Below are 24,053 nucleotides of genomic sequence, written 5' to 3'. Positions count from 1 at the left end.
GCCATGCCCTTCTCCAGGGAATCTTCCCTACCCAGGGATCAAACCCACGACTCTGGCATCTCCTGCATTGCAGGCTGATTCTTTTACCACTGAGCACCAGGGAAGCTGCTAAAAGTACACAGTCATTTTATAAAACCTGTTAATCTTTATAATAAAGATAGAGACAGAAAAGGTCAAGCATAGGGTCAAACAGAAAAATGTAACCTACAACTCCAGCATGGCTCAAGTGTCTGACTTTTGTCTTCTATTCTTGTCTTCCCTTATGGATGTAAATAAAAGAGCTAAAAGTTCCTTGAAGGCAGGGACTGTGACTTATTTAAAATTGAATTCCCAGCATCTAGCACAAAGCAGGTATTCAATAAATGCTTATTGAATGAAGGATCAGATAAAGAGGAGTGGCTGTACTGAGATGTAATACTGAGATGTATTAATCTTCCAAATCAGACCTGACCCTGTCGAACATCAGCAGTGATGATGTTGCTCATGAGCAGATGGTCAGCAGTGTGCAGAGGGCTGCAGTGGGCTTGATAAAATGCCATGTCTCCCTCAGTCTCCCAGCTTCCTTCCCACATCACTCATCTAGGAAATAGTTCAGTCCCCAAAGAGGCAGTGGCTGACTCAAATGATTCTTTAGTTTGCAGAATTTTTTTTAAGAGGGAAGAGGTGGCATTCTGATGTTTCCTGCCTTCTTGGTTATCTGCCATTGGTTTTTTGTTTGTTTGTTTGTTTAATTTTATTTACTTTTGGCTGTGCCGGGTCTTCTTTGCTTCTCGAGGTTTTTCTCCAATTGCAGTGATAGGGGTTTTTTCTCTGGTTGTGGTGTATGGGCTTCTCGTTGCTTGGGTTCTCTTGTTGCAGAGCACGGGCTCTAGGCACTTGGGCTTTAGTAGTTGCAACATAGGCGCTCAGTAGTTGCGGCTTCCAGACTCTAGAGCACAGGCTCACTGCTTGTGGCTCAGAGACTTAGTTGCTTCACAGCACGTGGGCTCTTCCTGGACCAGGGATCGAACCAGGGTCTCCTGCATTGGCAGGCGGATTCTTTACCACTGAGCCACCAGGAAAGCCCCTGCCGCCAGTTTTCACTTTCCCCAGACCAGCTCTTAGACCACCAGGAAATAGATGCATGAAAGCAGCAGTCATTTAGCAGTTTGATGTCATACACATAAATGGCTCTCCAAGTGTGTGACTTGGCATACAGGGCTTCCCAGTCCCCAGCCCTGAGAGTAAACCAGTTGTCCGTTTCTTTCACTTCTACTCTGGAATCTCATCACTGCTAAAGAACAGCACTTAACTGTGGTGGTTATCTCTGTATCATATTTGATTCCCAGCCTGAGTGAGACCTGTGGTCTTGATTGTCTTTTTGTTCTTCCTGACTCCCTACCCCATTCTTTACAGAGCCTGGTCAAAATAAGGTCCACACTCCTCAGACTCTTAAAACAGGCTGATTTTGTGCTTTCTGTGTGTTGTGTGTTTCTGTTACTTCCCCTTCCTTCCCTAGCGTCTTTCAGGTCTCAAAGAAAGGTGTGCCCTCCTTTCTACGGCCGACCTCTCCACTTGTATTTTGGGTCATTTTCCCTCCCACATTCTTCTGGCCCTCACTCAGCCAATGATCCGCATCCTCATCCCTCCACCCCTCTGGAGTCTGTGATGCTTATTCATTTAACACACATACATTGAATGCCTGCTGTTGTCCCGCGGAACTGTGGTAGAATGTAGTCTGGGTAGTGTAGTGGTGAATTAAACAGAAAAGGTCCCTCACCTTACAGAACTTACAGCCTGATGAGTGAAAGTAACTGTAATTAATGAGTCATAAAACTAAACATAAGCAGTGAAAGGACTGAAGGGAAGCTGTGAGGCCTTGTGGTGAGAAGTGGATGGGTTAGTTTTTATGAAGGGCGGAGGCGGGGAGACCAGGAGGATACATTTGAGGCATTAGAAGCAGCTTGTGCAGAAGCCCTCAAGTGGTCAAAAGTGCTCCTCAGAGAAACTGAAAAACCAGCTGGTCACAAGGGAAAGAGACTCGGGATAAAGCGCAGGATGGAGGGAAGAATCATTTTCAGCAGTTTACAGGCCATGTAATGAAATGCATAGGCCAGCATCCTGGGTCATTAACACCTCTGCTTTTTTTTCTGTTTCCTTAATGTTTGTAACAGTGCGCTTACCTCTCCTCTGTTTGTCTCTCATTCTCTAACTTTGCTTGACACCATAATACAAGCCTTCATGAAGATATATATGCTGCATCTTTTTTTTCTCTAATATTTCTTTCTCGATTATCCTCTACCTCTATAATTTCAAATAGTTTTTTTTTTTTTTTTTCCTGGAGCAGAATGTTTTATTTTTTTATTTTTTAAGTAAACTTTTAATCTTGTATTGGGGTATAGCCAGGAAGATCCCCTGGAGAAGGGAAGGTCTACCCATTCCAGTATTCTGGCCTGCAGATTCATTCACTTAGATATCATTCTGGAATCTCTGGTCCAATATGCCCAAAACCAAATGCATTTTTAAAAGCCCAATTTTTTCCTCTCTCCTCCAGTGTGTCAGTGGAATTGTCATCTACCTTCACCTTTAAGTAAGGAGTTCTCTCTCTTGAAAGAACAAATAGTCAAACATCAGGGATTTTTGCAGCATAGTAGTCTTAAGTGTTTTGATAAATTTCTATATGTAATGCAGGAAAATAAATAGAACTGGCCCCTGACCTAAGCTTAATGAGGTCAGGAAATGCTTTCCAATAGGGTTGATTTCTAAATTGAGTTTTATGGGAGAAAGGGCATTCCAGGCAGACTGAACAAATACTAAGGCATGACACACAGGCTGTCACAAATATTTCATCATGGCTGGAGCCTAGGCTACAGCTTTAAAAACAGGTAGAGCTGAACCTGCATAAGGAGACAGGATCAAGAAGATCCTTATATGGCATGTGAAGGAGCTGGATGTGATCCTGAAGGCGCTAGTGAGCCACTGAAAGATTTAAAACATGGCGGATGGCATGGTCAAGTCAGTTCTTTCAAAAAGTCATTCTAGAAGGAAAATAAAAGCAGTACTGTATAAGACCAAGAGAAGCTGTTGTAGCAATCCAGACCAAACATAATGAGAAAGTCGGATGTGGTGACAAAGTCCATATGAAGGAAAAGGAACAATGTAAGTTTCTGAGGTGACCACCTCTATATGTGAGAACCAAAGGGGGCTTCACTGTGAGAGGCACAAGGTGTTAGTGCCTGTGCAGCGGCCAGTGCAGCAGAGATGGCTGAGAACTCAGATTGGCGAGATAGTTCTGAGGCAGATGTATGGTTCCAAGCGTATCTTTCTTTGCTGAAAACTAATGAAACTGCCAAACCATTTTGAAGAAAATTGAAGATTGAGGTTCAGCGTATTGATTTAAAACTTGGCATAAACATATGGGTTGAATCCATGGGAACAGAGGAGTATACGGAAGGAAAGGACAAAGACTAGGAAGTGTGAAGAGGTGCCAGTTATTTTAAAGTGCACACTGCAGGAGAGGAGCCTGGGAAGGATGACGGGAAATACCCCCAACCCCTGCCTGGGGAGGTCACCAGCTCCCATATCCCAGTCTTTACTGCACTGTTCACCTGCCTACCGGAAGTACACTCTTTTCTGTTCCTAATATAGAAGTCGAGTCATGTGGTTTATCAGCTCAGAAATCTTAGTTGGTCCTCTATTTGCCTTTAAAGTCCAAATATCATAAGTTTTAATCTAGCTCTCATCCTTCAACATTTGAATAGACGTTCTGACCAGTTTTTCCTCATCTCCCAAATCATCCTCCTTGAGTACACTGCCTTGCACACACAAAGACTCCAGCCTCTGCTTACCCCAGTTTCTCCAACTGTATAGTTTTTGCGCCACTCCAATGATCACACTTTCAATTTATTCCGTGGGAGTTAGGCTAAATGTTTCCTCCTCTGAGAATGCTCCTCTGAAGCCTTCAGTTGCAATTCAGGGCTTCTGTTCCTTTATATCTGCACATTTCTTTTTATCGTAATGTGGATCTTCTTCTGCCTCATTGCTTATCTCCATGCGTTTCCCTGTTAGAGTGTAAGTTATTAGAACCTGCTTAGCTTTGCATCTCCAGGGTGTGTAGCATACTCCTTGCCCCTAGAGTAGCACTCTGTTAAGTATTTGGCATAACATCTTACAAAAAAGCCCAAATTTTTTGGCCAACTCAATATTTGTTTTTCCTACCTGGCATAATTAGTATCCAAAAACTACAAATCATGAATCAAGATGAAGGCTTTCACTTTTTTATATATATACTTCTAGAAGGGGCTTCCCTGGTGGCTCAGTGGTAAAGAATCTGCCTGCCAGTGTAGCAGACCTGGGTTTGATCCCTGGGTCGGGAAAATCCCCTGGAGAAGGAAATGGCAACCCACTCCAGTATTCTGGCCTGGAAAATCCCATGAACAGAGGAGCCTGGCAGGCTACAGTCCATGGGATCGCAAAAGGGTCAGACACGACTTAACAACTAAACAACAACATACTAGAAACAACATCTTAATACAAAGGAATATTTTATGCTTAAGGAAAAGCATAATTGGAAGATTGAGTGCCAAATACAGCTCATAGAACCAATAAAAAATTCTAAAATCAAAGAATCAACAGCAAACTTATATGAATATTTAAAATCATAAAAAAGTATGCCCCCCTCCATCCAAACACAACTTCAGTTCAGTTCCGTTCAGTTACTCAGTCGTGTCCGACTCTTTTCAACCCCATGAATTTCGGCACGCTAGGTTTCCCTGTCCATCACCAACTCCCGGAGTTCACTCAGACTCATGTCTATCGAGTCGGTGATACCATCCAGCCATCTCATCCTCGGTCGTCCCCTTCTCCTCCTGCCCTCAATCCCTCCCAGCATCAGAGTCTTTTCCAATGAGTCAACTGTTCGCATGAGGTGGCCAAAGTACTGGAGTTTCAACTTTAGCATTATTCCTCCCAAAGAACATCCAGGACTGATCTCCTTTAGAATGGACTGGTTGGATCTCCTTGCAGTCCAAGGGATTCTCAAGAGTCTTCTCCAACACCACAGTTCAAAAGCATCAATTCTTCGGCACTCAGCCTTCTTCACAGTCCAACTCTCACATCCATACATGACTACTGGAAAAACTATAGCCTTGACTAGACAGACTTTTGTTGGCAAAGTAATGTCTCTGCTTTTGAATATGCTATCTAGGTTGGTCATAACTTTTCTTCCAAGGAGTAAGCAGTAGAGAAAACCTGAAAGAGCTTGTCTAGTTGAGCAGTTTGTAAACTCTCTCTGTAGAGCCCTGTTCCTCCAGACTCTGGACAGTCGATCTAGGGAGGCAAGGTTTCCCTGGCCTCCAAACCTCAATTCACCTAGAGAAATTCTAGGTGTTTAAGTGTTTGTATGTGAGGCTTTCAAACAAAATTGTATTGAAAAAGAGCTTAGCTGTTAAACTAAACTGTTAAATCAGTTTGAATACTGGATTATAACCTTCAGGCTACTTCTATAATCCAGGTGACTCTGGGCCTCCATTTCCTCATCTTTAAAATGCAAGAATGGTGCTATGATAGTTCATGCTTTTATTCTGAGCACCTTCTGTGCTTTTTCAAGTAGGAAACAGACCTCAGGAGAAGTTAAGTGGTTTCCCTGGGCCACATAGAGTTAAGGACAGAATCAAGATTATAATTTAACCAACAGCCCTAGTTGTTGGGCTTTCTTCCTCTTTTAAAAAAAATTCCTGGAGACTTCCCTGGCAGTCCAGGGGTTAAGACTTCACCTTCCAATGCAGGGACTGCAAGTTTGATCCCTGGTCAAGGAGCTAAGATTCCACATGCTTTGTAGCCAAAAAATCAAAACATAAAAGAGAAGCTATATTGTAACAAATTGAGTAAAGACTTAACAAAAACAAAACTTAAAAAAAAAAATTCCTACAAAGTGAGTATAAAAAGAAATTGCTGTTATTAATTCTTTGGAAAAGGTAGCTATCAGGAGGTATATAAATAGCACATAAAAATAAAGCTATATTGTATCATAAATTGGCTTATTTAAAGCTGGTGTGCTACTGCAACAAACATTGATCAAATATCTACTTAATTTTACATTCATTCTTCAAGTTTATAAAAATATTTGGGTGAGTTGTTTGCATGGCCTATTTCTCTTTTGCACAATTTTTTATGAGTTGCTTCTCCTCGGTAAATCTCCGTGTAATCAAGGGAGGCACTGAAAATCATTCCATTAATCATTCCTTTCATGTTTGTCTCACTGCATCTAAATTTACGAGCATCACTAGAAATCCTGAGGGTTTGGGAAGCAAGAGTCTATAGATTCTGATCCTTTCATTCATCTCCTCTGCTTTGCTCATCTTCCTCTCTTCATCCCCTCCTCTCCATATCAAGGGTATCCATGAAGAGGAAATTAAGTCCCCAGACTGGTGAGAGGTATGAGTGGACAGGAGGGAAAGAAGGGCAGTCATGCTCCTTGGCCTTGATGGTTGGCGGTGTTTATGGGCTGATTGTCTCATAGCTTTGGGGGCATTTTCGTTTAAAGACAAAGTAAAACAAAACAGCTCACAGAGACACCTCCTTCTTCCCCCTCCTTTTGCCTCCATGAATAACTACCCATATGGCATGCTGGTGCTGAGACCAAGGAATGAGTGAGTAAAGGTGTTTAGAAGTGAAGTTTGGGTCCTAATTAAATAAGTGTCCTTTTACAAATCAGTGTTAAAACTTTACAATGTGGATCCCCTACTGATTTGTTGTTCGTGGAATTTGAACCCAGGATGTGCCCACTATACTAATGTAGTAATACAGTAGGAATCAGGGCAAGGACATGCTTAACCTGCTTCAGACAGATTCTGAGGACATCACAGCACCCATTTCATAGGAAAAGTCTATTAAAAACAGGTTTGCTAAGACCTGCGTGTGGCCATATGTTGTTACTCGTTTGTCAGGGTCACAGCACACAAGGAAAAGTAACACTGACTTGACAGTGATGGATAATTCAGTCTGACCTCTCTTCCCTCAATCTCTGGAGTAGGCTCAAATTCTGATTAGAGCCATGATTTGGGTTTTTTTTTTTTTTTTTTTATCCCCTGGTTTTACAACGTTTCATGTACACAGTCAGCCTTCCTTACCCACAGGTTCTGCATCTAGAGAGTCAACCAATCATGGTTCACAATTACATGGGAAAAAATTCCAGAAAGTTCCATAAAAGCAAAATGAATTTGCCACACTGGCACCCATTTACTTAGCATTTACATTGTATTTACAACTATTTACGTAGCATTTATTTCTTATTAGTTATTTATATGGAGAAGGCAATGGCAACCCTCTCCAGTACTCTTGCCTGGAAAATCCCATGGACAGAGGAGCCTGGTGGGCTGCAGTCCATGGGGTCGAGAAGAGTCGGACATGACTGAGTGACTTCACTTTCACTTTTCACTTTCATGCATTGGAGAAGGAAATGGCAACCCACTCCAGTGTTCTTGCCTGGAGAATCCCAGAAGTGGGGGAGCCTGGTGGGCTGCCATCTATGGGGTCACACAGAGTCAGACACGACTGAAGTGACTTAGCAGCAGCAGCAGGTATTTATAAGTAATCTAGAGATGAGTTTAAGTATACAGGAGGTTGTTAGGTTATATGCAAATACTACACCATTATATAAGGCACTTTTAGGATCTGTAGCTTTTGGTATCTGGGGGGTAGAGTGTCCTGAAATCAATCCCCCTCAGATACTAAGGGACAACTGTATATATGTAGATTTATTTAAGATGTTACTCTTGCATAGAGATAGAAGTAATACTTAGACCATGTAAAAGAAGCCTCTTACCATGAATTTGATTGCACTGTTTGGAATTTATTCCTTAAGCCTGAGAAAAAACTGAAACAATTAGGTTATAATTGATGCTTTCTGTGAGGTTTTGATAGTTTTCTTCTTGATGGGTTGGCTTGAGGGCAGGTAGACTATTCTGCAATCTGCATTTGTCATTGAATTTAAATTTTCTGTGTACTTGTACCTTTTTTCCCAAACACATTTTAACTGAGTCGGATTATCTTCAAATAGTTGAGAAAAATAAAAGATTGGCTCTTTTGATGTTCTTTAAAACACTACAGCATCCACCTTTCACCACCAAGGCTCCTTGTCCTTTAACTCCTGCTTTTATTACGTGGTTGATTTAAAGCTATATAGCCAGCAATAATATCACATTATTATGGTCCAGAAAAGTACAAAATCCTCTTGAAATCTTTATGATAAGAAAAGTAATACTTGTTTAAAGGTGTTCAGTGCCAAATCTTGCTGAAATCTGATTGTGAAGGAGGAAATCTAAAAAGGCAAAGCAAGTTTCAGTAGAGATAAGCCTGGGAAAGCAGTAGTTACTCAAAGAAGTTAAGACTGAAACAGAAAGTTTTACCCCTTTCCTTTCACTTCATTTTGGTTTTTTTTGTTTTCTGGACTTTTAAGAATTTAATTAGGTAGTTATGGTATATCTCTTTCATTCATACGTAATTCAAAGCTTTAACACAGAAACATTTATATTTTCTACGTGAAGTTTAAGTAGATCATTTCCATAACATGTGATTATCTCTAAATAAAATTTCCAAGTCTGTTTTATGGCAACATTGAATTGATTTCTAAAATACTGTCTCATATCAAACACCATTGCTCCACAGTATACTTTGATTTGGAATGGGGCTTCCCTGGTGGCTCAGGTGGTAAAGAATCTGCCTGCAATGCAGGAGACCCGGGTTCAATCCCAGGATCGGGAAGGTCCCCTGAAGAAGTGAAAGGCTACCCACTCTAATATTCTTGCCTGGAGAATTCCATGGACAGAGGAACCTGGCAGGCTACAGTTAATGGGGTCACAAAGAGTTGGATACAACTGAGCAACTAAGAACAGACAAGCAGAGGAACCCTCTAACTCTCAGTGTGTACTCTGGTACCATTCAAAGTGCTTATTTGATTTCCTCATGGAGGTGCCATTAATAAAACAGACTGAGCAAAGTTTGTAGAAGATTTAAAGAGCTTGCAGATTGAGAATTTTACACATAGTTCAGTGTGTGGCTTCATGAAAATATAGAGTGTAGTGGGAAGATTACAAAGGAAAGATGCAATGGTGAAAGGTAAACGCATAACTTGAGTAATATAACAGCATTACTGACTTAATTTAGGCTGATTCACAGCTGACTTTTTGACACACACCTAAAAGCTCACTTCATTTACAGAGAGTGCTTAACCAATCTGAAGAGCTGTTTCCTTGGTTTTCTATGGGAGTGAGTACGTTATGCTGATAAGACACTTGTGCTCAGAACAGGCCTGCTCTCTACTCATTCAGCCAGTTGGTGGGTTTTCAGCATGTGAATATTGCCAGTGTTATCTTCTGTGATTTGTGACTTACTCTTTGTTTTTCTTTCACAGCAGTCATTCAAGTCCCAGGATTTCAGACTGAGCTCAGAGTCTATGGCACAGTAAGCAGCTTTTCCTCCTAAATAATTTGCAGTGATAAATAGTTGGTGTTTCTTTTAAGGACAGTTTCTCCATTTCTCTCTTCATAGCACCACACTACAAAAGTTACGAAACACCCATTTCAAGGCATTAATGTATAAAGGCTAATACCTAGGACATTATCCTTGTATATTTCTTACAAATGCCTTAAGTATTTGAGCAGTTTTTAAAGTGTTTATTTTTAAAAATCTCTAGGAAGTTTTTGTATTTTTTTTGGTACTTGCTATTAATACATTACTTAATACACAAATGGAAAACCTCTTTTACCTCAAAAAAATATTGAAAACCTTTGCAAAGTACGTCTCAGTTTTTATCATTGCAGAGCATATTGTACCTAATTTGAAGCCAAAACTTCATATTCATACATCACCAGCAAACTGTCACCTGAATGTAACAACCTTGAACAGCTCAGATATCTCCCATGCCCTCCCATCCCACATCACCATTCCCACATCTGGGTACAAAATTCCACACACATACACACAGGGAATCCCTACTGAGTGTCCTCAGGAAAACATTTATTCAGGTTAACCCTGCTAAACCCACTCCAGTATTCTTGCCTGGGAAATCCCATGGACAGAGGAGCCTGGTGGGCTGTAGTCCATGGGGTCGCACAGGGTCAGACATGACTGAAGCGACTTGGTCCTCCTGCATTGGCAGGCAGCTTCTTTACCACTAGCTCCACCTGGGAAGCCATCTAGGACTATATATCATTATATATCATATATGAAGCCCTGTGTTGCTTCAGAGCACACTCATCATCACATTTGAGTCTCCGCCTTTCCCTGCAGACCATTACTCTTACCCCTCCTCTGCATGTGGAGGAACATGGCCTCAGAGGTAGGAAGAGGCAGACCCGGTCCCAGTACAAAGATCCTCTGTTTCCTAATCTGTGTTCTTCCCATAATTCACTCTGCCTGTCACATGACACAAACACACGTTCCAGGTCTTTCTGTTTTTGGTGTTTCATTGTATCTGCAAGGTATGTTTTCAGTACCAATCTCTGAATAATTGAAAGTTTACGTAATAGTTGATGAGATAATAACCGACTCTGAGGAGTGTAAACTCAGTGACAGATCACATATAGGAAAAAATATGCTGGATCAGTACAGACAAAAACTCGGTTTCAACAACCAGAAGTGATCATATTTGAATACATTATGGGAACAGTGCTGTCTCTGAACATGTTTTATAAAATACTTTAGAACTTTTACCTAAGATGTGAATGAAAGATTCTGTCCTCCCTCTGATCACTTTGGATACATGTCTTCAGATGATGTGAAGATGCCACACAGTGCTCTCCGGATGAAAATTCAAAAAAGCCTCAAAAAGCATCCCAGCATGTCAGGGTAGCTTGGCTTCTCTTTTTGAACACAGAGTACTTAACAAGCTTCTGAAAATAAATCTTCAGAGAAGTTCAGTTATGTCTCAATGCTCAGGTTCATCTAAGGCCTTTGGGCTTTCCCTATACTCATAATTTCTTAGAAGTAAGGATTAATTAAGATACATTTCTCATGATTTCAAAACTGTAGGCGACTTGAAGATGGAAATGCTATAGCCCAGTATGTAACAACGTCATTTCTTTATTTCTCTAATTTACTTAAATGAGTCCATTGTACTCAAGTAAATGGATAGAAGTTAATTTTTTTTGTTTCTTTGCAGTGTTGCCATTCAGTTCCTTACATGTGCTTATTAGCTGATTGACCAGGCTATGTAAATGAGCCACGTAGGACTGCCTCTCACCACTTTCCACTTGAATTTCTTGTCTCATTTATACTTAAAAAAAACTTTTTTAAGAAATGTCAGTCACTTCTGTGCAAACAATCTTTACACATTTTAGTTAAAGCTACACTCTTGATACTAAGAAGAAATTGTATAGGTTAATTTTAAGCCTTTTTCTTGAAAATCTTAAACTTTTACCTTTTGTATCTCATGTGTCTATGATGAGTTTATCTGCTGCCCAAGTCAGTTTTTTATGAAGCTTCTACAAATATGTTTTAATCTTTAAATAATATTAGTGTTCCCTAGTTGCTAATGTGTCTTATATTGAGTTTGGGGGTTTCTTTTGAAACATAGAATATTTTACTTCATTAACAGCTTTGATCAGAGAGAATTTAATTTAGATAATCAGTAATATTAAAGGCCTTTATTTGTCAACACTCATATGTGAACTGAATGAATAAATGAAATCTCTTCTTAATATAACGTAGTCATAAGTATTAACTCTGATTATCCAATCTCTCCTCCACTATATATTTTTCCATCTTTATAATCACCACATTCCAAACTCCTTCAATTTCTTCTTCTTTTCATGAGAAGAAATTAATTCTTACCAAGTGTCAACCATTCTTGAATAAACATTCTCCAGGTTACTACAAGCTATTGGCTAATTTCCAAAATTTTTTAAAGTTAAATTTAAAAAAACCATTTTTGCCAGTTTTCCCATAGCTTATTTGGAGGAGAAATTTTTCAGAAGTCCTTCTACCACTGTTTTTGCTGATGTAACTCTTTCTTCTTCAGATGTTTAGTAGACTTACTAGTAAAGCTATCTAGGGCCTGGAGTAGAAGATTTTAAACTACAAGTTCAATTTGTCTAATGCAAGTGCGGCCATTAAGATTATATAGTTCTTATATTGCTGTTGTTTCGTTGCTAAGTCACGTCCAACTCTTTGCGAATGCATGGACTGCAGCACTCCAGGCTTCTCTGTCCTTCCCTGTCTCCTAGAGTTTGTTCAAACTCATGTCCTTTGAGTCAGTGATGCTGTCCAACCATCTCATCTTCTGTTGCCCTCTTCTCCTTCCCTCAGTTTTTCCCAGCATCAGGATCTTTTCCAGTGAGCAGGCTCTTCACATCAAGTGGCCAAGGTGTTGGAGCTTCAGCTTCAACACCAATCCTTCCAATGAATATTCAGGGTTGATATCCCTTAGGATTGACTGGTTTGATCTCCTTGCAGTCCAAGGGACTCTCAAGAGTCCCAGCACCACAATTCAAATGCATCAGTTCTATGGTGCTCATCCTTCTTTGTGGTCCAACTCAACTCTTACATCCATACATGACTACTGGAAAAACCATAGCTTTGACTGTATGGACCTATATCAGCAAAGTAATATCTCTGCTTTTTAATACACTGTCTAGGTTTGTCATAGCTTTTCTTCTAAGAAGCAAACATCTTTTAATTGCATGACTGCAGTCACCATCCACAGTGATTTTGGAGCCCAAGAAGATAAAATCTGTCACTGCTTCCACTTTTTCCCTTTCTATTTGCCATGAAGTGATGGGACTGGATGCCGTGATCTTAGTTTTTTGCATGTTAAGTTTTAAGCCAGTTTTTTCACTCTCCTCTTTCACGCTCATCTCTGCCATTAGAATGATACCATCTGCGTATCTTCTCCCAGCAATCTTGATTCCAGTTTGTGATTCATCCAGCCTGGCAATTCACATGATGTACTCTGCATACAAATTAAGTAAGCAGGGTGACAATATACAGCCTTGATGTACTCCTTTCCCAATTTTGAACCAGTCCGTTGTTCCGTGTCCAGTTCTAACTGTTGCTTCTTGACCTACATACAGATTTCTCAGGAGACAAGGTGGTCTAGTATTCCCATCTCTTTAAGATTTTCCAAAATTTGTTGTGATCCACACAGTCAGAGGCTTTAGTGTAGTCAATGAAGCAAAAGTAGATGTCTTTCTGAAATTCCCTTGCTTTCTCTATAATCCAACGAATGTTGGCAATTTGATCTCTGGTTCCTCTGCCTTTTCTTTTCTTCTTATATAGGCATTGATAATCTGTGTCTTTCACAGTACTTCTCTATTTTATGCAAGTGATTGAATTTATTGACATAAAGTATTCATAATATCCCCTTATTGTCTTTTTAATATGAATAGAATCTGTAATAATGTTGCCTCTTTAATTCCTGGTGTTGATAATATATTTCTTTACTGTGGTTTCCCCAGTTGGCCTGGCAAATTTTTTTGAAAATAACAAGCTTTTTTCCATTGATTTCTCTTTATTGTTTATCTATTTTCTGTTTCACTGATTTCCACTCTGATCTTTATTTCTGATAATTTTAAGTTGTGCTTCTTTTTAGCTAGATTTGTTAGGTGGGACTTGAACAGTGTTTAGTCTTGGACTGTTTATTCCTCACCACTGATAAAAATCCCTTTTAGATATTCTACCTAATGCTTTCTGAGTTGTGAGATTTTCCATCCTGGCTGATGGAAGTAGGTACTGTCCCTGGCCTCAGGACATGTCCTCAGATGTATACGTTCACCTGTACTCTGCTGAATATTCGTACGGGACCCTGACCCTTGCAAGTCTTCACGTTCTCCCACTCTCTCCTCTGTGGCAGTCTGTGAACTATAGCCTTCCTGGTCTCCTCAGACTCCTAGCCCTCATTCAGGGAGTCCGGCATGTGCCACACCATTTTCATCTCCCTGTGCTGTAGCCTGGAAACTCTCAAGGCAGTAAGCTAGGCGATCACAGGGCTGATCTCATTTATTTTCCATTTCTTTGTTAGCACTTTCTTTTGTTGCCTATGGTTCAATGTCTTGAAAATGGTTTCATATGTTTTATCGAATATTTGTAGTTGTTTTAGGTGAGCAGTTTACTTGGTCCGTGTTACTCCATCTTGGAGGCAAGCAGAAGTCCAAATGTTGTATTTTTCAGGGCAGCTTTCTGTTAGATTGTATGTACATTATAAGGAAAAAAAGGTGGAAAAGATTACTCAGTCTGATTTTTCTGCCGTGGTTAGGAAAAGCCAAAGATGTAAGAGCATTTAAGTCTTAAAAACCATATAGAGACAAGGTGAACCAAAAAGAAAAGGACCTGGAAATCAGAAGAGGGGCAGGAACTAAGGCGCAATTGCATGGAGGTGCCTGGAATACCCGGAAGCCAGCAGGGTACCCTGTGACTGGAACAAAGTGGGGTAGGGAAATGCACAGAGCAACAATATTAAAAAAAAATGTTTTAAACAATTTTTAAAATAATATTTAAAAGACAGAAAAACAACTGCTAGCAAGATACAATCCAGGTCCACTGTGTCATATTTCTTTTGAATCTCTGGACCACAGCTCCACTTCTTCCCGGGCTTTCCTCCCCTGGTACTGGGATAGTGGTTGCCTCCCTGAGATGAGCCATCCACTCTCCAGTTTACCGAGCCCTGTTGTGTCATTCCTGGGCTGCTTCCTTCGTTCTCCTTATCACCCTGGCATCACAGACATTTGAGTTTTTTCTGTGACGCTAGAGTGTAGGTTCCCTGAAGATAGTAAGCTATCGGTGCTTTTTGGGTCAGAGCTCCACCTTTCCTTTCTGTCTCCTCATTTTCCTACTTTCTGCTGCTAAGTCGCTTCAGTTGTGTCCGACTCTGTGCGACCCCATAGACGGCAGCCCACTAGGCTCCCCGTCCCTGGGATTCTCCAGGCAAGAACACTGGAGTGGGTTGCCATTTCCTTCTCCAGTGCATGAAAGTGAAAAGTAAAAGTGAAGTCGCTCAGTCTCTTAGCGACCCCATGGACTGCAGCCTACCAGGCTCCTCCATCCATGGGATTTTCCAGGCGGGATTTCCCAGGCAAAAATATTGGAGTGGGTTGCCATTTCCTTCTCCTACTTTCTAAATGTGCTCTATTTGTTCTTTTATCTTTGTGACTTCTTATCTTTTCCTTCTCAGTCTTCTGACTTCACTTCATTTACATATGTGTGTGCTCAGTCATGTCTGACTCTTTGTGACCCCAAGGATCATAGCCCACCAGGTTCATTTGTCCATGGAATTTTCCAGGCAAGAGGACTGGAGTGGTGGTTGCCTATGCCCTCCTCCACTATGCCCTCCTCCAAGGGGTCTTCCTGACCCAGGGATCAAACCACATCCTCCTGCATTGGCAGGTGGATTCTTTACCACTGTGCTTGCTGAGAAGCCCTTTAACTTACACGTCTCCCTGTAGATTTCTCTAGCTGCTGTAACAATACCAGAGACTTGGTGGCTTAAACAATGTAAATGTATTTTCTCATAGTTCTGAAGGCTGGGAATTCAAGATCAAGGTTCCAACAGGGCAGAGTGCTGGTGAGTCCTCTCTTCCTGGCTTGCAGGCGGCCAACTCCTTGCCGTGTCCTCACATGGCCTTTCCTCTGTGTGTGTGTGTGGAGAGAAAGAGCTCTCTGGTGTCTCTTCCTCCTTTTATAAGGACACCATTCTGTGGCTCAGGGCCTCACCCTTATGACCTCATATAACTTTAATTACTTCTTAAAGGCCCGACCTCCTATGTAAGATGTATTAACTTTGGGGGCTTCACCCTGTGAAAGACACAATTCAGTCCCACAGCAGTCACTGTTCAGTCCTCTTTATTGCCTCATTTTTAAATTCTCGTACCGTTTTTGAGCTCTGTCATGATGTCTTCTCTGATAGCTCAGTTGGTAAAGAAGCCTGCAATGCTTCTGGTTTGATCCCTGAGTTGGGAAGATCTGCTGGAGAAGGGATAGGCTACCCACTCCAGTATTCTTGGGGTTCCCTTGTGGTACAGCTGGTAAAGAATCTGCCTGCAATGCGGGATACCTGGGTTCAATCCCTGGGTTGGGAATATCCCCTGGAGAAGGGAAAAGCTACCCACTCCGGTATTCTGGCCTGGAGAATTCCATGGACTACATCCCATGGGATTGCAAAGAGTCAGACACAACTGAGTGACTTTCACCTTCACTTTCTTTCACGATGTCTACCACCATTCCTGGACATCCTAGAGAGGAGAGACTGCCTTCCATTCTTTGAATTTCCCTTTTTTCATGATTTCTGTATTTTCTTTTCTCTAACATAATTTGCATTACTATATATGCATTCATAAAATATTCGTCTTCTGTGTTACTGTTAATACAAAACCATTTGAAACACTGCATTCCATTTGAAATACAGGTTGGGATATCACTGTTTTCTTTACGTAAACTTCTTCATCCCTTCTTTGTCACTAAGGGATCTCCTAAACTTTTACACACACACACACACACACACACACACAATTTGATAAATTTTCTGGTTTTTCCAAGGCAGCTAATATTTTTCTGAGATAAATAGGTTTTATTTTATTCTTGTCCCTTCATACAGTAGAAAAAGGAGCCCAACCAGCTAAGGTTTGTAATCTCTACATTATTTTCAGCAACTCCTTGCTTCCCAGACACATATATAATCACTCATGTGGTCTGTTGAATATTTTTCTCTCAGATCCTCCCATTTATCTCCCCTTTTTATTCCCATTGCCACTTCGCTGAATCAACGCCCCATTTGAGCTGTTGCAGCAGCTTTCTCACTAGCTCCTTATCTCCACTCTTCCCCTCCTGTAGTTCTGAGGGGGTCAAAGAACAGAGCCAGGAGGACCGAGGACATGTCATGGACATACAGGGGAAGAAGATGGAGCAAACCAGCCAGAAAGTCACCCTCATCGAGGTGAGAGGAAACCAGGAGAGAGTCACATCACGGAGTCCACAGGAAGGTTTAGGAAAAACCAGGAGAGAGTCACGTCACGGAGTCCACAGGAAGGTTTAGGAAAGGCACAGTCAACAAGGCCACATATCAAAGAGAGCAGAAGCAAATAGGGACTGAAAAATGCCTTTGGGTTTGGCGGCCAAGAGGCTGTGGCCTGGGAGAGGAAGGCTTTGAATGAGAATCCTGGAACGTGAGACAGGTTGTCTCCAGCCCACGGGGAGAAGACCTGTCAGAAGAGGGCACTTCTCCCAAACGTTGGACTTGAAAGAAAAGGCTGAACAGTAGGTAGTAGAAAACACAGGATATAGAGAAAATCTTTATATCGGAGGGAATTACAAGAATATTTATAAACCCAGAGCCAATAGTCCCTTGAGAAGAGCCGGTCAACATATAGGATAAGGGGAAGAACTAAAGAGGAGAATTTGAGACAAGAAGGCAGGACTACTTTTTCCACTGAGAGAGGTGAGTGGGACACGATGATGTTTTCTGGTGAGAGATGAAGAAGGACAGGAAAGGACTTTCTAAAGAAGGTGACCTCTGTTTTCTCTATTAGTACAAGAGAAGTTTGGCTGCTAAAAGTGAAATGTTAAGCTCTATCACATTACTTTTCTCATCATACAGAAAGCTTATAAATCAATAATTGTAGGATCATGAGTGTTAAGGAATGACTTTTTATTATTGATATCAGAATTAGAAAACATATTTTGAAACAGGTTTTTAGATCTAAATAACGGAACCTTTAAAATCATTTATGTCAAAGAGAAAAAAATGCATAAGCAGAAGCTGTAAACAACCAGTGACCTGGGATCAGGAAGAATTTCACAAAATGTATGACAAAGGGTTAATATCCTCAGCCTATAAAGCTGTAAAAAATCAACAGGGAAAAGATTATCAATAGGAGAACTGACCCATAGGATACATAGAACATTCTTAAAGGGATATTGATTGTGAAGTCACTCAGTCGTGTCTGACTCCTTGTGACCCTATATTTCACTGATATATATATCAGTGAAAATCTGAAATATGTCCAATTCCAGTGATCAAAATAATAGAAATTAAATCAGTAAATGAGATGGTATTTTTCCTTCATGAAATGGCAGCAAGCTTCAGGCTTACACAGCCTTGTGTTGATGAGAGTGTGGGGAAGTGGGTTTTCTCATATACTGCTGGTAATAGTATTAAAATAATCCTTTGTAGGGTATAGCTTTTTCTTAAGTTTTCAAATTGTTCATATGTTTTGACCTGACAGTTCTACCTCTAGGAATTTACTGTAGGAAAGTATTTAAGTGTATATGTAGAGGTTTAATTAAAAGGCTACTCCTTCAAGTTTTCAAAATGGAAGGGAAAAAATCAATTTCTATGAATAAAGGATTGACTATGAAATAGAATACCATGTGACTATTACAATAGTAAAAATATAGAAGTATTTTCATAGACATGGACAGATTGATGATAAATTTGTAAGTTAAAAATGATTATAAAATAATTTTTATGTAACATACATAAAATATGGGACAATATACATCAACAAATGTGAGTGGTTATCTCTAAATGATGGAACTGTAGTGATTTTTTTATCCTTCATTTTACTGTGTGTATTTTCTGATTTTTCTACTCAGCATATTTTGTTATATATACTACTTGATCATTTCTTTTAAAACAAAAATAGTTTCAGAAATTTTCTAATACAGCCCTTTCTTTCTACATGTAAAGAAATTAAGGTCTCAGATCCAGAGTTTAAAAGTGCCTGAACTAGGACTCGATCTTCTGGCTCTGAGTTCAGAGTTATTTCTGTTACACAATGCTCTGATTAAATGGTAATATTTGGTTGGCCAAAAAGTCTATTTGGGTTTAACCCAATACTTCAAGGCAGGGGCTATAATATGCTCACATTTTCTCCCCCCAGTAATTCTCCTGGTGTCTAGCCACACAACAAACCTTTGGGGAATACTCACTGGATTGAATTTCTTGTGGAATAGGGTGCAGTATTTTTATGAATCTTATTTTTCATAACATACACACAAAGACTGACCTGGTTTCCTGTTCATTTTTAAAACCCTGCTATGAAATCTTCCTTTCTCTTTTCATATGATTTGCTTTTAAAAGGCCCTCGCTTTGTTGCTCTCCCTCTGTTACGTTATGGGGTTCCTTAATGAGGGGATGCGCAGAGAAAGCCCGGGTTCGCATTCGTTCCAGTGTCTTGGTGAGATGGCATCTAGCCCCTTGGCAGCAGGCCTCCGCCGTCTCCCAGGCGCTCAGTCCCTGTGCCGTCAGCAGCCAGCCTCGTGCTGCTGAGGCCCCCTTGCTGGTGCCCTGTTATTTGTCCAGGGTGTGCCCCTGACTCTGTCCTCCCCTTTTCCTTTTATTCTGTCCCCTTGCTCCCTTTCATAGAGTCTTTGACATTCTCTATTCAGTGTTCCTTCCTCTTCTTAATCTGAGTCATTTCACATAAGTGTGCTGTCTTCACTGCCTACTTTAGCTTATTCTAGTTCAGTGTCTCCTCAGGTTCCATCTCCTGAGGGTCTTCCTGGCTCCTCTATTTATAATTTCTCACCATGCAGTCTTGTCCCATCGTACGCAGCATCCAGCTCTCTCATTTCCAGCTGTTGTCTTCCCCACTTCCCTTTTCTGTTTTTCTTCCTCGTTTTTGTCCTGCCGGTATCATAAACTCCTCCTCTCACTCTGTTTTGCCTCGTTACCCCTCTGAGATCCTTTACCTCTCTCACTGTTCCTTACAGATGTTTATAGGGTCCCTGGGTGACTTGTGCTCAGCCTCCATTTGAGCCTCAGCCCTTGTTATCAGACCCTAATCTGAGGCAAGCCTTACGTACTGTACCTGTATACCCACCAGGACAGAATGATACCCTTTTTCGCCCCTGGTGAGATTGTACCTTGGCACACCATACCTGCACCAGTTTAAACTCTACCTCAGTTCCATTTGTGAGCATGTTCACTGGAAACATTTCAGGGCTTCTATACATAGTGCTAATTTGGCAAATTTAAAATCAGGAAACAAGGACTGACAAAGGGTTTTTCCCCCTCGTGTAAATGTTTTTCATATGAAAGGGTAGTACAGCCATTTATTTAAGATTGGGCCATAAACTGTAATGGAAAAGAATATGAAAAAGAATATATGTGTGTGTGTGTGTGTGTGTGTATAACTGAATCACTTTACTGTATAGCAGAAATTAACACAACATAGTAAATCAACTATGTTTCAATAAAATAAATTAAAAAAAATAAAAATAAAAGATTGGGCCTGACCTTAAAGGCACAGATGTTCCCTAATCCTTCTGGTTAGGGTTCAGCAATGGTTATTAGCGCATCCTTTTTTCCAACGTAATGCTCTAGCCTCTGCTTTTCTCGGGAGTGATCAATGGAATTGACCACACCTAAGCAGTTGGCCATCATCCTTAGATTGAAGTTTGTCTCCTGAGAGCAACTAAATGTTAAGCCGTTTCTGCTTGGAAGACAAAACAATTTTTTGTAAGTCCAGATACTCATTACTGATACATGAACAATTGCATTAAAAAAATTTCAGGTTCAATCCCTCGTTTATCACCCTGTAATCATGGTATACTTACCACATGGCCTCTAAAGAAGCAACTTCTTGTTTCATCTGCCTGTTGGTTCTGGATTTTTATTAATAGTATAATTTGTTTTAGTTCAAAGCTGCATCTAGATATATAGTTAACCATCACTATCTTGCTCAATCAAAAATGACACATGCCATTTTGGGGTTTATTGGAAAAACTGTAATAGTTAACCCACTTCTAAAAGTAGACATAGTCATGAACTAAATGAAAGAGTGCTGTTTAATAAAATGGCCTATGTGCTTTCCAGTCACTAACCCTGAAGCAGCATCCATGACAGTTTTTTTTCCAGTGAATGAAGAATTTCATAAACTCTGATTGCCTGCACTTAATTTTGGAAGTTACCCAGGGTTTGCAATGCTTATTGTATATATTTGAGAAATGTATTTCTTTCTTGCTGAAATTAACTGATCAGTGCTGGAGCAGGCCTTAAGCAACTGCTAATGATACTGAAAGACTTTCACAGTTTGTACAAGAGGCAAGCCAGACTTTAATTCTAAAAGGTAAACTAGGAGTATGTTCAAGAAGACAAATCAGTATTTTGGTCCTCTAGTTGTGTGTGCGCGTGTATGTGTTGCACACTTTTATTACCTGTGCTGTTGCCTGGGCATGCCAAGATTATTGTAATCAGAAGACATTGAGTTCATGTAGTACGTTGTGTGTCATTTTCTCCTAGTAAAGAGTTGAAGAATGAAGAGGAAGAGAACCAAATATATAGAAAGGAAGTGACAAATTAAACCAAATGGAATTTCTCTTCAGAGTTCAGAAATTTCAGAGGGCCAGGAAGAAAGGATCTACTACGGTTTATCCTTATGAAAGAATCTAGAAAAATCAGAAGCGAGGTATGGGTGGAAAGATAAATGTGGCCTTTTGAGCTTGTTATAAACCATCGTGTTTGTTGTTGATCAAAATAATGGCACTTGTGTTTATTAGTAATTGTGTCAAAATTACATTACCATTGTTGGAAAATCAATAAAGAAAAACTATAATTGATACTCAGCAAATACGAAGAAAAAGTGTTGGTATTGCTAGAATGTTTGTTAAGTAATCATTTAATATTATTATATCTGTAATGTGGTTATATGTGTGATGTTATGCTCAGAATTTAAATATATGATATTGAAACTTAACTTTATTTAAAATAAAGATAAGCAGCTTCAGGATTTTGTATATTCAAAATGTTCCAAATAAGAAAGACATTAAAAGGTAACAAATGTGTTTGTTTTGAATGAATCGTATGTATAATTGATACACATAAACTAAAAGTGACTTTTGGCTAGACTGGCAACAGTTTTCCAAATATTTTTTTACTTTTTTAAAAAAAAGGCATTTCATGTTGAAGCATGTAAGTGATTTGTAGACTTAAATTGTTTTAATATTTATTTTAGTCTTAACACTTGTTTTTAAATTTTTACATTGGATTATTTATTCCTTTAGTTCCAGAGTAACAGTGTCATATTTGACTATGTATTTTGAAGTGTGAGGTTATAAAATAGGAAATGTCATCTCTTTGTGTTTTACTTGGCTCTTCTTTTTCAACTGTGTGACTGTAAGTCTGTCAATAAATATTTAACCTCAAGAAGGTCAAGACTAATATAAAATTAGAAAACTTATTTACCAAATTAGACAACTGATTCCATTAAAATAAGAAGTGAGAAAAACAGTGTTGGGCGCTGAGGTGTAAATTTGCCCCAGATGTATGCCCAATGTGAAGAAACTTCTAGTAAAAATATATTTGACTCTTCCCCTGCACATGCTGTAGAAGTATGAAAATTGGTAAATGTGTCCCCACTGTACAGAACTTGGGGCAGGGGGTTCACTGGTGAAGTGATGAGTGGCAGTGATAACTACTCGGGCCCTCGACGATAAGCACAGAAGTGTGTTCTGATAGCACCAAGCTCTCCTGTTCTGGATGCATGTGTCTCTGCTTCAGGTACAGCTGGACCCAGGCAGCCTAAATCACCCTTGCATCAGCCTGTTTTTTCTGTCTTATGAATGTACTTGATAATTAAAAAATAAAAATATGTGGCTCTCTGGAATTTTAGCTCATGGTTTTGAGATAGTGTTGGTTCTCTGATTTGGGGTTTAACCAAATTGCAAAGAATTTCAACAAGTTGCAAAAAGATTCTAAATCAAGATGATAATAAAATAATATGTCAGAAGACCTAACATTTGCTGAGAGCCCAACGTTCATATGAAAACCAAAGAATTATTTTTATATTGCAATATCTAAAGACAAACTAACAATTATGACAAACACCAGGAAAAGTTGTTTCTGCTCAAAGCACATTTCTTTTCTTTTCTGTCCTGTTGACAAGACAAGACTTGGGTTATCCATGAATGCATAACAAAAAGTCTTCACCACCCTTGCTAACGTGAGACAGAGTAGGGTGGGGGAGATAATAAAAGTGCCCTCCATATAATAAGTCCAGATTATAATTAAGCAGAGAAATCAGACATAGGAATCCATTTGAAGGGCTTCCCTGGTGGCTCAGTGGTAAAAAAAATCTACCTGCCAATGCTGGAGACATGGGTGTGATCCCTGAGCTGGGAAGATTCCCACATGCCACAGAGCAACCAAGCCCATACACCACAACTATCAAGCCTGCTCTCAGAGCCTGGGAGCCACAACTGCTGAAGCCCACATGCTTTAGGGCCCGTGCTCTGCAACAAGAGAGGCCACCACAGTGAAAAGCCCTCACACTGCAGCTAGAGAGTAGCCCCTGCTCACCACAGCCCGAGGAGAGCCCACACAGCAGTGAAAACCCAGCACAACCAAGATAAGAAACAGTGATTAACAAAGAATCCACCTGAAGATTCATAATGCTACATAGTTCAGTTCAGTTCAGTCGCTCAGTCGAGTCCGACTCTTTGCGACTCCATGAATCGCAGCACGCCAGGCCTCCCTGTCCATCACCAACTCCAGAGTTCACTCAGACTCACGTCCATCGAGTCGGTGATGCAATCCAGTCGTCCCCTTCTCCTCCTGCCCCCAATCCCTCCCAGCATCAGAGTCTTTTTCCAATGAGTCAACTCTTTGCATGAGGTGGCCAAAGTACTGGAGTTTCAGCTTTAGCATCATTCCTTCCAAAGAACACCCAGAGCTGATCTCCTTTAGAATGGACTGGTTGGATCTCCTTGCAGTCCAAGGGATTCTCAAGAGTCTTATAAATTAGTTTTGTTTTATTTTTATTCTAAAATTACTAAATTTTATCCCATTTTATAGTCTCTTTTCTCCAAATAAGTAACAATTTGACACTATCTTTTCTAGATATAAATAATGTCATTCTTTAAATTTATTTCCCAATTATTCATTCCACTATATGTTGAAGATTCAAGTTTCTTCAGTACCAAAATTATACAATGAATAGGATTTGTAAAGCTAGAATAAAAAGCAAGTTTTATAAAGATTTAAAACAAAATATTTTATACGTATGAATGCAAATTCATGTTTAAAATGCATCTTGTAAATATTAAATTAGTGTTTTTAAATGGCAAACATTTCAGACTTTTGAAAC

The 24,053-nt window shown here is 40.0% G+C and overlaps 1 protein-coding gene across 7 annotated transcripts in view; it reads left to right on the top strand.

Annotated features, from left to right (window-relative positions):
* The window catches only part of AHI1 (Abelson helper integration site 1), a 214,198-nt gene extending 191,619 nt beyond the window's left edge, over nt 1-22,579 (top strand). For 3 of the 7 annotated variants that reach the window (XM_040239288.1, XM_040239284.1, XM_040239289.1), the window contains 3 exons: nt 9,392-9,441; nt 16,801-16,949; nt 16,997-21,199. In XM_040239288.1, coding sequence (XP_040095222.1) covers nt 9,392-9,441; nt 16,801-16,949; nt 16,997-17,052 — 255 coding nt within the window. In that variant the 3' untranslated portion in view covers nt 17,053-21,199. The other 4 variants (XR_005720912.1, XM_040239286.1, XM_040239287.1 and 1 more) reach the window with 3 other exon arrangements.
* Nucleotides 22,580-24,053: the final 1,474 nt, after the last annotated feature.

The sequence above is a fragment of the Oryx dammah genome, unplaced genomic scaffold, assembly GCF_014754425.2.
Source record: "Oryx dammah isolate SB20612 unplaced genomic scaffold, SCBI_Odam_1.1 HiC_scaffold_4, whole genome shotgun sequence".
Lineage (NCBI taxonomy): Eukaryota > Metazoa > Chordata > Mammalia > Artiodactyla > Bovidae > Oryx > Oryx dammah.
Note: the sequence above shows the minus strand (reverse complement) of the source record. Positions and strands in the feature narration are given on the sequence as shown.